General features: G+C 38.5%; 1 protein-coding gene across 3 annotated transcripts in view; it reads right to left on the reverse strand.

The window, feature by feature from the left end:
* Positions 1-18410, reverse strand: part of ASB14 (ankyrin repeat and SOCS box containing 14) — a 126907-nt gene that overhangs the window by 72623 nt on the left and 35874 nt on the right. For all 3 annotated transcript variants that reach the window (XM_053720855.1, XM_053720853.1, XM_053720854.1), the window contains one exon: positions 16008-16253. In XM_053720855.1, the coding sequence (XP_053576830.1) occupies positions 16008-16253 (246 nt within the window). The remainder of the gene's footprint in view (positions 1-16007; positions 16254-18410) is intronic.

The raw sequence follows: 18410 nt of genomic DNA on the forward strand, positions 1-18410 counted from the left end.
TTTTGAACACTGTGATTTTTTGGAACACTGTGATTTTTCAAAGAGACATTTTATAGAGATCATTCGAAAGACATTTTTTTCATCACTATTTCTTTATACCGGATCTATCCGGTCACCTTACTGGTACTTAAATTGCATTTGTTCCGCACTACTGTATCGTAAATATATTGAATTTGTATCACTCACACCTTTTTATTGTGTTTACATCGTTTATATTGTGTTTGCATCGTTTATATCACATTACGCTAAATTCTGGTTATTACACTCCAGATTGTTATTTACAAATATCTGTGCTCAAACTATATTTTAATAATATTACGATCATAGACTGTCATTGGAGCTAACGTAACACTGGTTCCAACAGCAGGGCATTTTTAGCTAACAGATATAGATAAAACTATATCTTTTAATTCATCATCTCATGGATCCATGGAGATTGTAGAAAGATCTTAAGAAGTCTTTTAATCTGAATATATTAAGAAGTTTTTTAATCTGAATGTATTATACTGTATATTTTATTTAACTGTAATAAATATATTGCATTTCTAAACATCCATACTCTGACAGTCCTTTTAAGCTTCCCAGCGCTCACTATATCACACAAACTATAGTCACTTCTCGAGTCCAGGGGACTATTGCTAGTGAGCTTAAGGCTGTATAATACCAGCGCTCGGTCTACTATACATATGTTCTAAGATTACCCTTACACCTAGTTTGTATTCTGAGCAGCAGTAACCACTTTCACGACTATATTAAGACACCCAAGAGGGTTCTTACCAAAGGAAATAGAACGCATCAATTAGCAATCCAATTCCTTCACCACCCCCTTTTAACTTTTCTTTCAACCTCGTACTATTCCAAAAACAAATAGTATGGATTCACTAGTGACACTAAGAAGAGACATCACATTTAATATCTCAACATCATCCTCTGATACTCAGACTGATCCAGATAAACTAGATATCACCTCTATTTTTAAAAATCTAGAAAAACTTCTCACATCAGAAGTCAGATATAAAGCTGAAATATCTTATTTGAATAAATGTTTAGAACTAGAGATTATTCCTAAAGGCTTATGTATTAAGAAAGACTGTGCATTCCAGCTAGTAGATCCACAATTTGCAGACAAATGGGCTGAGATTCTTCTGGACGCATCGAAACAACTAATTATATTAATCATCGAATACAGAACGTCTCTAATCAAAAACTTAGATAACGAAATTAAAGAGGATGAAGTCATGTTAAATAACATAGACTTAACAGACCTAGAGTCAAAAGAACTCATAGAAAAGAAAGAGAGTCTGGTTAAAAGAATCACGAAAATTAGGGATGACATAATTACCAAGAAAACCAAAAAACTAAATAGAGAACTCAACATGAAAAAACAAAATGAGTCAAACCTCAGAGATGGAGGAAACACAAAATAAAGAAAACACAAACACGATAAATCAAGGCACTGATCAAGAACAAAGACATTCCAATATAGAAAACAAAGACACTTGGCCAGAGACAAAGAAAAGCTCAAGAGGAAATAGATACCCTTATGATGGACCCAACAACTCATATAGATGGAACAGAGAAAAACACTTCCCACAAAGAAGGACATGGGGATATTGTGGCCAAAGAAGGGAGGAGATACCATTCGAAAGAAGATATTGGTATAACCCAAATGAGAGAAGGTATCATACCCGCAGAGATAACTATGAATCAAGGGGATACGAACGGGAACCAAGATCGGAAGAGGAAAGATTTAACAGATACCCCAACCAGGAAAGAAGGACTTACCCGTCAAACCACAATATGAGAAGGTACAACACAAACTACCGGTACAACAACCATAAAAGAGATGGAGGGGCCTCCCCAATGAGGAATGGCTTTGAAAGAAGAATTTCATTCAATGACCACATACAGGATAACCATAATTATGGCAGAAGAAACAACTACGCCAATCATAGATCCAACTATGATCAATACACGCCTATGAATCATAGGAATACATATCGGAGACAAAGTTGGGGAGAAGACCCCCCCATGTACCATGGAAATCAAAGTGACACAAGACAAAGAAATAACTCTAAGGGAGAACAACGACAATGTAGTCATATATCACAACCTCATAAGGGTAATCAAAATCCAGGTAACACCACAAACCTAAACATAACGTCTACTGCTGACCAAGTTTTTTTAGGGGGAAGTCCCCAACCCCCCCGAGAAAAAGAGAAGGAGAGAACAACAACGAAGAGAAAGAACATAGAGCTAGAAGAATCAAGAAGCCCAAACCAGAAAAGAAGACCCATCGAGGTAAGAGAGGAGGTGCGAAATTAAGAAAGGCCAAAGAAAGAAAAGAAAGACAAGAGACCACATCATGTCATAGCAGTACTAGCAAAGAATCTACTACCTCAAAAAATAAAGGAATATATCATCTCAGTTCCAAACCGCTGTCGGAAGAAGAAGTATCAGTATTATCCTATGGTCTCAATTTTGCTCCAGCCAAAGGAATGGACAAATTCCAAACCTTTATAGGTATAAAGGAATTTGTAAGAAAACTGACATTAAAGAGACATTTTTCAAGAACACCACTTGAGAGAAATATTATTCAGCAAAGGAAATCATCAGAGGACTGCTATACACATACAGACCTCAAACCCAGATCTTCTTTCTATCCGGTAAGCAGTAAAGGCACGGCGATAGAAACATTTGAGGCAAATATATGCCGAGACATCAAAAACCTCAACTCAAGAAAGACAAAACAGATTAAGCATAATCTGACAAGATCGCAAATGGGAACTATAAGAAAACTCGAAAGAAATCACGAGTTGGTAATAAAGCCGGCAGACAAAGGCGGCGGAATTGTCGTAATGGACAAAGACAAGTATGAGGATGAGTGTAAGAGAATTCTAGATGATGAGAAGACTTACAAAAAACTCAGAAATAACCCTGTGGAAAGATATAAAACAGAACTGGAAGCTCTACTAACAGAAGCCAAAACACAGAGGATACTGAATAAAAAAGAATTTAACTACATCAAAGTACCATATCCGATTACTCCAGTCTTCTATCAATTACCCAAAATCCACAAGTCCCTAGAAAACCCGCCAGGAAGACCTATTATTTCGGGCATAGGGTCCCTGTCTAGCAATCTCTCGGAGTACGTTGATAGGAACCTACAAAAATATGTCATAAGGCTTCCATCGTACCTGAGGGATTCCACTCAAGTACTATCCATATTGGATGAGATAGTATGGGATGAGAACTACATACTAGCAACATGCGATGTCACATCGCTATATACGAGCATCCCACATGAGGCAGGCTTAGAAGCAGTGGACTTTTTTCTACTAAAGGATCCTGAAGTACCTGATGGACAACGTCTCTTAATATTAGAGAGCATAAAATATATTCTGAGCCATAATTATTTTTACAATAACAACACATTCTTTAGACAAATTTGTGGAACAGCAATGGGGACCAGGTTCGTGCCTAGCTACGCCAATTTATACATGGGCCATTGGGAACAAATATTCTGGGACTCATGCCCAGCAGGCGTGGACCTGGTCCTATACTCAAGATATATAGACGATATCCTTATCATCTGGAAGGGGTCAATCGAAGATTTGATATATACCATTGACGTGATGAATAAAAATATGAGAAATCTTAAGTTCAAGTTTGAATACAGTTATAATAAAATAAATTTTCTTGACCTGACAATAGAGGTGAAAAATGGCAAAATTGAAACATCTACTTTTTTTAAAAAAAGTAGATTGTAACAATTACATTCACAGTATGAGCTGCCACCACCCTACCTGGAAAGCTAATATTCCAAAAGGACAGCTTCTAAGGGTAAGAAAGAACTGCTCTAATTCCAACAAATGGGCTGAACAAGCAAACATACTAAAAGAAAGATTCCTAGAGAGGGGGTACAACAAAGAAAATCTGGTGGATAAGATAGAGGAAGTTGGCAAAACAGACAGGAACAGCTTGCTGAAGTACAAAATAAGACCGATAATAGGAGAAGAAGAAAGTAGAATAAATGTACCGATGATAACAGAATATAGTTCTAATAGACATATACTTGAAAGAATTATCAGAAAACACTGGGTCATCCTAAAAGAAGACGATGTGATCGGTGAAAAACTGATAGCTCAACCGAGATTCATCTATAGAAAGACCGACAACCTAAAAGGTATATTGGCCCCAACTGTCCTGAAGAACAGAAAAAAGGCTACCACAAACTACCAGGGGAAAGCGATAAAAGGCTTCTTCCCGTGCCCGAGCTGTAAGGCATGCAGAAGTGGAGTCAAAACGAACAAATTCTTTGGACATGACAAGAGGGATGAACATAAGATACAAGACCTCATCAGGTGTCAAGATAAGGGAGTCATCTATGTAATATTCTGCCCATGTGGCCTACAATATGTAGGACAAACTTCAAGAACATTAAAGGACAGAATAAGAGAGCACATATTATGCATTGAAAAATTGGATAAAGACACGCCACTGTACAGACACTTCTCCATAACCCATAGAGGCAATTTAAAAGACTTTAAGTTTTTCGGGATCCAAAAGATAGAGAAGAACTGGCGAGGAGGAAACCACGAGACGAAATTGCTATTCAATGAATCTAAATGGATCTTTACATTGGATTGCCTCTTCCCCAAGGGACTGAATCATAAAGAGGATTTGTCACACTTGCTGTCCTTAAGAAAAGACTAGACAGCAATTGTTACTTTCTATAGATGGTGTATAAAACAAATATACCACTGAATATCCTTATCAAACAAAAGCATACCAATAAAGGCATGTGTTTTCACACTAGCTGGATTGCACGCTCTAGATTGATAGACTAGTAGACAGAATCCGCAATATACACCAGTAAGCCCCTAGATATTCATTTATAGATTGAATATACTGAGAAAGAATAAGAACCAAAAGAATAGGAACCCATTTTTAAACTGAGGATAATGTGTAATTCTCCAAACTCCCACCCTAAGCACCCAAAATATAAGACACACTATAGAGGTCTTCTCTTTTGAGTACATCCACAAAATTCACCCGCTCCCCCATGTACAACAAACTTAAATTAATAAATCTCAACTATTGCAGAAAAATGACTCTAACTACCAAAACTTACATATGCCATCTTCAATAGGTATAACAACCTTCTAAGGAAATGAGAGATTTTTACCTCTATATGCTTCCTAAAAGCCATTCTATCACTTATAAACCCCACCCTGATCTCATGTACCTGTATACACTATTTGAACGAGTTTCAAGAACATTCTGTATTTTAAACGTGTGACCTATTCACACAAATTCCTATATGTGTGACAGATAATTTGAAAAATTATAAATTACTGATTAATAATCTTAAACAATTATAAAGATATAGGTATCTATACATTGTGGATCATCTGTAGAATATTCACACTTATAAGTAAAGGTAGTCTTACATTTAGTTTATATATTTTTATATTTTACATGTGTTTTATAAGAGCGTTCTACAAAAGTTTTACAAAAACAATGGCTCATACATACAATATTAGGACATCGCTAGACCCCTAACCTACCGCATAGTCAAGCAGGCTTAACAGAAAACATCACAGACAAAACTAAAGTTACAAATAAGATAAATATCCGGCAATAGCATAACCGGACATGAGCAATTCCAAACTTCCGGTAGAAGTGAAACCGGAAGTAGCGAAAGCGAAACCTGATGTTAGGCTACAGGCAAAGAAACCGGAAGAGATAACGAGTAAAATGCTCCGGAAGTGGGGCAACCAAGGGAAAAGAGAAAAGAAAAAAGAAATATTATCTGATATACACCACATTAGAGAAATAAGACGCCATAGAATAGTAAGGTACACGAAAAGAATCAAATACTTTAATAACATAAAAGTTACATTAAACAATAAAGAAAACTACAGTTTCCCATGTAACACCGGGACAAACAGGAAAGGGCAGACCCCGTTTTTTGGCGCCAAAGTAGAACCAATCACCTACATTTTTAGGGTATAAAGCTCCCAGAGACATACAGACCAGTATTGTCTTGAGAAAGGCCTAGGAGGGCCGAAACGCGTCGACATACTGGTGAGCACATTTCTGATTCCATTATACCGCATATAAGCGTTATTACACTATTGTACTTTATTTTACCCACAGATTTAGGAGGAAGATTTTGGACCTATCCGCTACATCATTGTATTTTTTTCATTTTTTCCTTTTCACATTCTCTTCACTTTTTTCTAATTATATCTCACAGTCACCACAGTTATTGGAGTTATTTTTGGAAGTTTCTAAGAATAGTTTTCATTTGGAGTTAATCATCTAGGATTTTTTCACACACACTAACTTTTTTTGGAACACTATTTTTTGAACACTGTGATTTTTTGGAACACTGTGATTTTTCAAAGAGACATTTTATAGAGATCATTCGAAAGACATTTTTTTCATCACTATTTCTTTATACCGGATCTATCTGGTCACTTTACTGGTACTTAAATTGCATTTGTTCCGTACTACTGTATCGTAAATATATTGAATTTGTATCACTCACACCTTTTTATTGTGTTTACATCGTTTATATTGTGTTTGCATTGTTTATATCACATTACGCTAAATTCTGGTTATTACACTCCAGATTGTTATTTACAAATATCTGTGCTCAAACTATATTTTAATAATATTACGATCATAGACTGTCATTGGAGCTAACGTAACACTGGTTCCAACAGCAGGGCATTTTTAGCTAACAGATATAGATAAAACTATATCTTTTAATTCATCATCTCATGGATCCATGGAGATTGTAGAAAGATCTTAAGAAGTCTTTTAATCTGAATATATTAAGAAGTTTTTTAATCTGAATGTATTATACTGTATATTTTATTTAACTGTAATAAATATATTGCATTTCTAAACATCCATACTCTGACAGTCCTTTTAAGCTTCCCAGCGCTCACTATATCACACAAACTATAGGTATCTGAAAATATCCCTAATGATGTTTTACTGGGTACTGATTTGGGTAGATTGTTATCTCTTTATGTGCCTGACAATGCTACATGTGGCCTAGTGACATTAGTTGCAGACCCTTATGTGGAAAGGGCTGTGTGTAAAAATGCTCAGACATTATGACCAGGAGGGAGGACAGAGTGCATGTGTGCGCAGGGCTGTGCTTGAACTGGGGGTGTCTGTGCTGAGAGGTGAATCTGTAAGAGAAGAAACTGACTGGGGAGAACGACAGACGGTGTGTGTCTTCCTGTACTCAAACCAGCAGTATCGGCAGAATTACCGTTAGCTGTACAGGGTGAGACCGATGGGGGAGAAAGGCAAATGATGGGGAGAAAGGCAAATAGACTGTGTGGGTCTGTCTGTGCCGGAACCAAGTTTAGCTGTACGTCAAGAACTTGTCTGTGAGAGAAGGCAGATGAGGGGTGTGTATCTGTCTGTGATTGAATCAGTGGATTCTATAGAAGGAGGTGAGATTGACGGGGGAGAGAATGACTGTGTGACTGGGCTGCTGGATGATGTGTGCCAGTCTCTGCCAGGGACAATTCCGTACCCTATTTAAAGACACAATAGTTGGGATAAATGGCAGAAGGAAGATGTGTGCTTCTCTGCACCAGTGTCAAAAGGATCCCAGATTCTGTGTGATTATGCAAAGTGGCAGACTGACTGTGAGAGAGAGCAGGGGGGCAAACATGCCCACTCTATGACAGAAGCAGCAAAGCCACAGATTTCAGAGTGTGTGGGGGAGGAGGGTACAGTATACTCTTTGAGGGACCCCCAGAGTGAGTGTGAAAGATTGTGGGTGACAGAGACCCCAGTAACCTCAGCTGTGACCTATAAACAGACTGCACAGGCTAGGGGACAGAGACTGACACAGACTGCAGGTACAGGGGGGAGGAGTACAGAGAAGTGTATGTACACAGCCCCACAGTGCCATTTAGCAAATACACTGATAGATGTGCAGCATCAGTGTCCCCAGCAGGCTCAGCAGTTAGAACGCACAGTGAGGAGGAGGGGGGCAGTTAGTCCACCCCCTACCAACCATAACAGAGTGCAGGAGTACCGGAATTTTACTCCAGTGGGAGGGCAAGAGCCTATGGTAGTTAAGCAGCAACTGACAGCACACAGTGGCCTAGATTTAGAGTTCGGCGGTAAAAGGGCTGTTAACGCTCCGCGGGTTTTTTTCTGGCCGCACCATAAATTTAACTCTGGTATCGAGAGTTCAAACAAATGCTGCGTTAGGCTCCAAAAAAGGAGCGTAGAGCATTTTTACCGCAAATGCAACTCTCGATACCAGAGTTGCTTACGGACGCGGCCGGCATCAAAAACGTGCTCGTGCACGATTCTCCCATAGGAAACAATGGGGCTGTTTGAGCTGAAAAAAAACCTAACACCTGCAAAAAAGCAGCGTTCAGCTCCTAACGCAGCCCCATTGTTTCCTATGGGGAAACACCTCCTAAGTCTGCACCTAACACCCTAACATGTACCCCGAGTCTAAACACCCCTAACCTTACACTTATTAACCCCTAATCTGCCGCCCCGCTATCGCTGACCCCTGCATTACACTTTTAACCCCTAATCTGCCGCTCCGTAAACCGCCGCCACCTACGTTATCCCTATGTACCCCTAATCTGCTGCCCTAACATCGCCGACCCCTATGTTATATTTATTAACCCCTAATCTGCCCCCCACAACGTCGCCGACACCTACCTACACTTATTAACCCCTAATCTGCCGAGCGGACCTGAGCGCTACTATAATAAAGTTATTAACCCCTAATCCGCCTCACTAACCCTATCATAAATAGTATTAACCCCTAATCTGCCCTCCCTAACATCGCCGACACCTACCTTCAATTATTAACCCCTAATCTGCCGACCGGAGCTCACCGCTATTCTAATAAATGTATTAACCCCTAAAGCTAAGTCTAACCCTAACACTAACACCCCCCTAAGTTAAATATAATTTTTATCTAACGAAATAAATTAACTCTTATTAAATAAATAATTCCTATTTAAAGCTAAATACTTACCTGTAAAATAAATCCTAATATAGCTACAATATAAATTATAATTATATTATAGCTATTTTAGGATTAATATTTATTTTACAGGCAACTTTGTAATTATTTTAACCAGGTACAATAGCTATTAAATAGTTAAGAACTATTTAATAGTTACCTAGTTAAAATAATTACAAATTTACCTGTAAAATAAATCCTAACCTAAGATATAATTAAACCTAACACTACCCTATCAATAAAATAATTAAATAAACTACCTACAATTACCTACAATTAACCTAACACTACACTATCAATAAATTAATTAAACACAATTGCTACAAATAAATAACATTAAATAAACTATCTAAAGTACAAAAAATAAAAAAGAACTAAGTTACAGAAAATAATAAAATATTTACAAACATAAGAAAAATATTACAACAATTTTAAACTAATTACACCTACTCTAAGCCCCCTAATAAAATAACAAAGCCCCCCAAAATAAAAAATTCCCTACCCTATTCTAAAATACAAATATTACAAGCTCTTTTACCTTACCAGCCCTGAACAGGGCCCTTTGCGGGGCATGCCCCAAGAATTTCAGCTCTTTTGCCTGTAAAAAAAAACATACTATACCCCCCCCCCAACATTACAACCCACCACCCACATACCCCTAATCTAACCCAAACCCCCCTTAAATAAACCTAACACTACCCCCCTGATGATCTTCCTACCTTGTCTTCACCATGCCAGGTTCACCGATCCGTCCTGGCTCCAAGATCTTCATCCAACCCAAGCGGGGGCTAGACATCCACTGAAGAAGTCCAGAAGAGGGTCCAAAGTCTTCCTCCTATCCGGCAAGAAGAGGACATCCGGACCGGCAAACATCTTCTCCAAGCGGCATCTTCTATCTTCTTCCATCCGATGACGACCGGCTCCATCTTGAAGACCTCCAGCGCGGATCCATCCTCTTCTTCCGACGACTAGACGACGAATGACGGTTCCTTTAAGGGACGTCATCCAAGATGGCGTCCCTCGAATTCCGATTGGCTGATAGGATTCTATCAGCCAATCGGAATTAAGGTAGGAATTTTCTGATTGGCTGATGGAATCAGCCAATCAGAATATAGTTCAATCCGATTGGCTGATCCAATCAGCCAATCAGATTGAGCTCGCATTCTATTGGCTGATCGGAACAGCCAATAGAATGCGAGCTCAATCTGATTGGCTGATTGGATCAGCCAATCGGATTGAACTATATTCTGATTGGCTGATTCCATCAGCCAATCAGAAAATTCCTACCTTAATTCCGATTGGCTGATAGAATCCTATCAGCCAATCGGAATTCGAGGGACGCCATCTTGGATGACGTCCCTTAAAGGAACCGTCATTCGTCGTCTAGTCGTCGGAAGAAGAGGATGGATCCGCGCTGGAGGTCTTCAAGATGGAGCCGGTCGTCATCGGATGGAAGAAGATAGAAGATGCCGCTTGGAGAAGATGTTTGCCGGTCCGGATGTCCTCTTCTTGCCGGATAGGAGGAAGACTTTGGACCCTCTTCTGGACTTCTTCAGTGGATGTCTAGCCCCCGCTTGGGTTGGATGAAGATCTTGGAGCCAGGACGGATCGGTGAACCTGGCATGGTGAAGACAAGGTAGGAAGATCATCAGGGGGGTAGTGTTAGGTTTATTTAAGGGGGGTTTGGGTTAGATTAGGGGTATGTGGGTGGTGGGTTGTAATGTTGGGGGGGGGGTATAGTATGTTTTTTTTTACAGGCAAAAGAGCTGAAATTCTTGGGGCATGCCCCGCAAAGGGCCCTGTTCAGGGCTGGTAAGGTAAAAGAGCTTGTAATATTTGTATTTTAGAATAGGGTAGGGAATTTTTTATTTTGGGGGGCTTTGTTATTTTATTAGGGGGCTTAGAGTAGGTGTAATTAGTTTAAAATTGTTGTAATATTTTTCTTATGTTTGTAAATATTTTATTATTTTCTGTAACTTAGTTCTTTTTTATTTTTTGTACTTTAGATAGTTTATTTAATGTTATTTATTTGTAGCAATTGTGTTTAATTAATTTATTGATAGTGTAGTGTTAGGTTAATTGTAGGTAATTGTAGGTAGTTTATTTAATTATTTTATTGATAGGGTAGTGTTAGGTTTAATTATATCTTAGGTTAGGATTTATTTTACAGGTAAATTTGTAATTATTTTAACTAGGTAACTATTAAATAGTTCTTAACTATTTAATAGCTATTGTACCTGGTTAAAATAATTACAAAGTTGCCTGTAAAATAAATATTAATCCTAAAATAGCTATAATATAATTATAATTTATATTGTAGCTATATTAGGATGTATTTTACAGGTAAGTATTTAGCTTTAAATAGGAATTATTTATTTAATAAGAGTTAATTTATTTCGTTAGATAAAAATTATATTTAACTTAGGGGGGTGTTAGTGTTAGGGTTAGACTTAGCTTTAGGGGTTAATACATTTATTAGAATAGCGGTGAGCTCCGGTCGGCAGATTAGGGGTTAATAATTGAAGGTAGGTGTCGGCGATGTTAGGGAGGGCAGATTAGGGGTTAATACTATTTATGATAGGGTTAGTGAGGCGGATTAGGGGTTAATAACTTTATTATAGTAGCGCTCAGGTCCGCTCGGCAGATTAGGGGTTAATAAGTGTAGGTAGGTGTCGGCGACGTTGTGGGGGGCAAGTTAGGGGTTAATAGATATAATACAGGGGTCGGCGGTGTTAGGGGCAGCAGATTAGGGGTACATAAGTATAACGTAGGTGGCGGTCGGCAGATTAGGGGTTAAAAATTTTAATCGAGTGGCGGCGATGTGGGGGGACCTCGGTTTAGGGGTACATAGGTAGTTTATGGGTGTTAGTGTACTTTAGGGTACAGTAGTTAAGAGCTTTATAAACCGGCGTTAGCCAGAAAGCTCTTAACTCCTGCTATTTTCAGGCGGCTGGAATCTTGTCGTTAGAGCTCTAACGCTCACTGCAGAAACGACTCTAAATACCAGCGTTAGAAAGATCCCATTGAAAAGATAGGCTACGCAAATGGCGTAGGGGGATCTGCGGTATGGAAAAGTCGCGGCTGAAAAGTGAGCGTTAGACCCTTTAATCACTGACTCCAAATACCAGCGGGCGCCCAAAACCAGCGTTAGGAGCCTCTAACGCTGGTTTTGACGGCTACCGCCGAACTCTAAATCTAGGCCAGTATGTTTAGAGAGCACACCATAGGTAGCAAGACACTAGGTTTCACAGGCACCTCTGTAACAGGGAATGATGTGTTATTCATGGATAAGATGCAAACCTTATTGGGGGAGGTACCTGCAAAACCCAGAGATGCCATATTTGCACAAAAATAGTTGCAAGAGTTTACTGCCAGAGAGGGAGTGTGTGAGATGGTCCATAATGTTCTTGTACTCACGCCCATGAGACAGAACAAACTAGAGGCTGCATGGGAGGGGCCCTGCAATATATTCAATCGGTTGGGTAGAGAAACTAGTGTGTCACTTTTAAAAGGAGGGCATCCTGCTGCCAAAACTGCTAGGTGCAATCTGTCTGGCAATGGTGTTCTCACCGCAAGGGGAAGCTCTTTTTGATACACATCGGGAGTGGCTCGTAGCCACCCCCTTTTGCGTCTCTTATTGGGGGAGGTGTCACGAATATCTCAGGATTCAGCTGCTAAGGAGTTAACTTTGTGTAGCTTGGACTCAAAACAGTTATTTGTTTTTCAAGAAGAATTGTGTTTGTGTCTTCTTTGAAGTGCCAGGAGCATCATAAATGCTTGGCAGTGTAAACAGGACAGACATTTATGGCCTAAGCTGTCAGCAGCAGGGCATGATGTAGAACAGGGCCCCCCAGCACATCTCATGAGGAGGTCAATAAAGGGACATGGGTTATGTATATATGTGTGTTAAAACTGCTATACCCTTAAAGGAAGGTAAATATGACAACCTATGGCATATTTGATATCAAACCGATTCTCCCAATAAAACTAAAAGGTTCTAGATATGTAAATATAGAAATGTCTTACCTAGCAGGAATTATAATGGATTGTATAAATTCAGGCAAGAAATTAGTCTATTGAAGGTTGTAAAGACGGGGGGGTTTCTTAACCCGTCCAGGAGGGTGTGGTTAAGCAACCTGATCTCTGAAAAGTAGTTTTAAGAATCTTATTTCTTAACAATAAGATTGTCATTCTTACAAGGGGAGCTGCTGTACAGAAGCAAGGAGCCATCTTTTTCCTGCCATCCCCGGGCACAGATCTTGAAGACTAGGAAAGTATTCAATTCTTTTTATTTTAAAACACTGTTTGCGTGTGTAATTCTATTTGTAACAACTTTTTATTAATAATGCATTGTGCATAATATTTTTGGCATAATAAATAATTCCTTTATTAAGTTTGGCCTTTGACTAATAATTGAACCACATTACTGAAAGAGACTGGAATATTAGAACTGTATAATTTAGGTTCTTTTCTGCTAAATTGTATTTCTAGAGTTAATGTGTAAAGTCTGGGTTTTTCCTTAGGATTTTTCCCTTTAATAAATTTTAAGTTGTGGCAGTATTTGAGCTATAGGATTGATAGTTTATTGTGGGTGGCATTAAAAGGGAGTGTTGGGCATTTCTCTTACGTCTAGTACAGATTAAGGGAGTGCGGTTAACTCTTGCACCCACTAAACTGAATCACAAGCTTGCCTGGTGTGGCTAGATTGTGACCTGTTGGTGACAGAAAAGGGGGCTGAAAACCCTTTCTGTGCCAAATAAGTGACTGGCGCAGGGTTGGATAACCTTGGTTCGTCACAACGATAAATTAAAGAGAGCATCTGGAAATGCTATGCTGCATTACATCTTTTTGTGCGCCAGCCTTTCATACCATGAAGAGTCCACAAGCCCTGCAAACTCTGCAGTCAATACAACCCCAGCATTAGACCAGTTAGGCAGCAGGGAGCTAAGCAAAGGTATACGAACATGTGTGGTTTTATAGTGTGCCACTTATTTATTTATTTTTAACTATGAATGCTATTGTGACAATGACAAAAGTGAGCAGAAAACACCTCCGCTGGGACTTTCCTACTTCATATGTAGCTGCCCTACTACTGCTAAGATGCAGCAAGCGGAAGATATCTGAGAGCAGCAAAACAGGTGAAGCTAATGTATTGTCCTTAGGTTTTCTGGAGCTATATAACTGTCAGAAAGGAACCACAGGTGTCATAAAGAATTCTAAGGTCAGTTTGGTCTATAGGTATCACTAGAGCAAATATTGTCTAAAATGTTTGCGCATTGGTATTCAGATTTCCTAAAGCGTAATATAACATAAGCCAGGACATGTGTATGTCCTGCCTACTGCTCGTTTTTATTTCACACAAGTGCAATTATCTTTGATTTGTATAACTTTTACAACAGGAGACTGCTAGTTCATGTGGGCCATATAGATAACACTCTGCTAACACCCATGGTTTGTGGTAGACACTGCACTAATTGACTAAAATGCAAGTCAATAGATAATAACTAAAAAGTCATGTGATCAGGGGGCTGTCAGAAGATGCTTAGATACAAGGTAATCACAGCGGTAAAAAGTATATTAATATAACTGTGTTTTTAATAAAGTGATTATCTATCTTTTTAAACAATAACATTTTTGGAGTAGACTGTCCCTTTAAGTCTCACTACAGAGGCGTAACTAGAAACCACAGGGCCCAGGTGCAAGAATCTAAGAAGGGCCCTCCCAAAAAAAAAAAAGTGAATTTGATACATATCTTTTTTTTTTTTTTTTTTTACGTTTAACATAGAAAAAAAATGTGAATCAGATTACATGTCTGCAAAAGGAGGTACCCTGTGTCCACAGTCTGTGAGATGGTCTGACCCCCTATTACTGTATATAGTGACACTGTTTAACCCACCAGTACTGTATATAGTGAGTCAGTGACACAGTCTGTAATCTGTCGGTGAGATGGCTGGTCTGAACCTACCCATCCCAGTACTTTATATAGTGACCATAGTAGTCTGTGACATGGTCCAGCCCCCCCGTACTGTATATAGTGTTACTGTATAGTGACACTGTTTACCCCTGACCCCCATGCTGTAGTAACAAGGTCTGTAATTTGCTGGTTCCACAAACATACACACACACACATACATGCATAAATACACACACAGTCGCATACATACACACACATACACACACACACATACATGCATAACTACACACACAGTCACATACATAAATACACACACATAAAAACCAATGGGTAAAACAGAAACACTAACCCCTGTAGTCAGAGACACTAGTGAAGCATCACGTCACACTCACATGATATCAGTGAAGGCAGTGCAGGTCAACGTTTTTTATTGTAAAAATGTTTTGTTTTTTTTTGTTTTTTTTAAGATGGGCCCCACCCTTGGGGGCTCAGTCGCAATTGCGACCTCTGCCCCCCCTGTAGTTTCGCCCCTGTCTCACTATATGATTTAAGGCTTCATCTAGCGCTGTCTCTCTGTTTTTTACTTTGTTTGTATTGAGCAGTGGATGATTCAGTCAGTGTGTGCTAATAAGTCATGGTATTGCTTTATTCCAACTATACAGGTACATCAACCCAGCCATGAAAATAAAGCAAGATTATAGTACTTTCTTTTTATCATTTCCTTGATCTCGAAGAAGGCATTTAAAAATGTATAAAAGTTTAAATTTATTTATTTATTTTTAAAAATATGCATGCTCCTATTATAAATAAAGCAATGTTTCCTTGACAGGTTTGCAGGGGTGTGTCAATTTCACAATAAAAACATTAGATAGTGGGAGTTTTTCTAATCAGCCAGTGAGCAGGTAGAATTCAACTGAAACTGCAGTTCTAGTTAGTGTCAGTTTAAACAACTTTCAATCAATTTTTTTTCCAGCAAATAATTATTTTCAATGTTGCTTTTTAAGTATAATGTCCCTTTAATTCTACTCTCTTCCTTTTTCTAAAAAAATGTATATTGCGTACCTTTTTGGATGAGGAGTTCCATTACATCTGCGTGCCCATTCTGTGCTGCAAGTGCCAAAGGTGTAAACCCAAAGTTACTAGTAGCATCTGTATCAGCCCCTGCACGAAGCAAAACACCCACAATGTCTTTCCGGCCCAGTTTTGCAGCTTCGTGTAAAGCAGTTCTGTTGTCAGCACACAGCAAATTCACACAGGCGTTGAAACGCAGCAACAGAGACACAATATCGAAGGAGCCATGTCGTATTGCTGAGAAAGAAACAGATTATTGTTTTAGGGACATGAAAACCAAACTTTTTCTTTCATGATTCAGATAGATAATACAATTTTAAAAAAGTTTCCAATTTATTTCTATCAAATTTGCTTACCTTCCTGCTTTTCAACAAAGGATAACAAGAAATAAAAAAAATGTAATAATAGAAGTAATTTGGAAAGTTGTTTAAATTGTATTTTCTATCTGAGTCTCGAAAGAAAAAAATGAGGTTCATGACCCTTTAAATGGCGTGTTTTAAAAGTGTTTGAATTGGTTTTCTTTTCATAAAGAAAATACTTTGACTGAAATGTTTGTCATTTATATTACTTTATGGCATTTTCAAATGTAAATAAATTGTATACATTTATCCTCACACCTAAAAACCAATAACCATTTAACAAACCTAATTCATCAAAATGGTGGAAAAGTAAATTTTCTGCAAATATCAAATAATCTGCATTCTGTGATTTATTGTCTGTAAGCCAGAGATGTAAATGCACTTTTTTTTACACTTTTTCACACTTTAGATAGAATGTACAAACTGGCAAAAAAATTTAAAAGTTGTCATAAATAATTGTGGCAAAAGTTTGATTCTTCGATTCTGGAAACAGACCCAGATACCCATTTACGCTCAATGCTTACATGAGGTAAACTGTGTATTGGAAAAAAAATATTATGGCTTTATCTAACAAATATCCTTATCATCTTTCTATAGGAACATAAACTGACTAAATAATAAACTCTAATAAATTATATATAATATATACAATACAGCCTAGATTATGGAAAAATACATGGTTACAGAAACAGGTGCGTTTCTGTATATGGTGAGTGTGTGCGTTTATGGTATGTGTGTAGTACAGTGTGTGTGTGTAGTGCAGTGTGCGTATTTGTGTGCGTATTTGTGTGTGTAGTGAGACTCAAAATGTGCTGCTCCCCCAAAATCTGCCGCCCTAGGCAAGTGCCTTCTTTGCCTAGGCCAAAATACACCCCTGATTTATAATACAATATTGAGAGGAGAAGAGATATACAACCTGCCCCTTCCTCTCCATTCGGTGTCTTTCTTTATTTGTTGTTGTTATTATCTTGATATTACAGGTACAAAACCCTTTATCCTAACTGCTTAGGACCAGAAAAGGTTTGGATTTTGGAATTTTTGTATTTTTGCATCTGTAAAATGGGACAGCTTGGAGAGTGGATGAGACGAAGGGGTCAATCCAACATTGCTAAATTTCTGGTGAAATGCTTGTGCAATCTCGTCCCCTGCACATTTGCGGCTACTAACAGGGGGTGTCAATAATCTGGATCGGATTGGGATGATTGCAGTCCGCCACCTAAAAGGTGGCAGGCAAGTTAAGGAGCAGCGGTCTTACGAGCCGGAAACTTCAGGGGTAGAAAACAGCATCCGCTGCTTGATAAATCTACCCCGAAGTGTTAACAAGATCTTATAGTATTTAGACAATATTTACATGTCATAATACAGCTTATACACGCAACCTAAAGGTAGTTGTATATCTTTGTATAAATATCACCCATAGTTGCCAACTGTCCCGTTTTTCCCAGGACAGTACTGTTTTTTGGCTTCCTGTCCTTGCATTTTAAAACCGTCCCTTGCTCTATTTAGCTTATATTTAGGGTACATTTTCCATCCTGCAGGCGGACAGGCTCTGCTGCAAAGTGCCCCTGGAATTTGTTCTCAAATGTTGGCAACTGTGCAGATAGATAGTAGAGCACTGTAATTCTAAAAGGAATAGTTGTTGTATAATAAATATAGACTTGCATTTGCATTTTAGATCACAAAAACCAACCAAAGATGCAGGCAGAGAAGATTGTGATTTACTGGTGGGAAAAATTTGTCATTTTAGTAATTTTATTTTTAAAGGATCATTAAAGGGACACTGAACCCATTTTTTTTTCATGATTCAGATAGAGCATGACATTTTAAGAAACTTTCTAATTTACTCCTATTATCAATTTTTCTTCGTTCTCTTGCTATCTTTTTTTTAAAGGCAGGAATGTAAATCTAAGCAGCCAGACCATTTTAGGTTCAACACCATGGATAGTGCTTGCTTATTAGAGGCCTACATCTACCCACCAATAAGCAAGCATAACTCAGGTTCTCAACCAAAAATGGGCCGGCTCCTATGCATCAC

This window comes from Bombina bombina, chromosome 7, assembly GCF_027579735.1.
Source record: "Bombina bombina isolate aBomBom1 chromosome 7, aBomBom1.pri, whole genome shotgun sequence".
In the NCBI taxonomy this organism is placed as follows: Eukaryota; Metazoa; Chordata; class Amphibia; order Anura; family Bombinatoridae; genus Bombina; species Bombina bombina.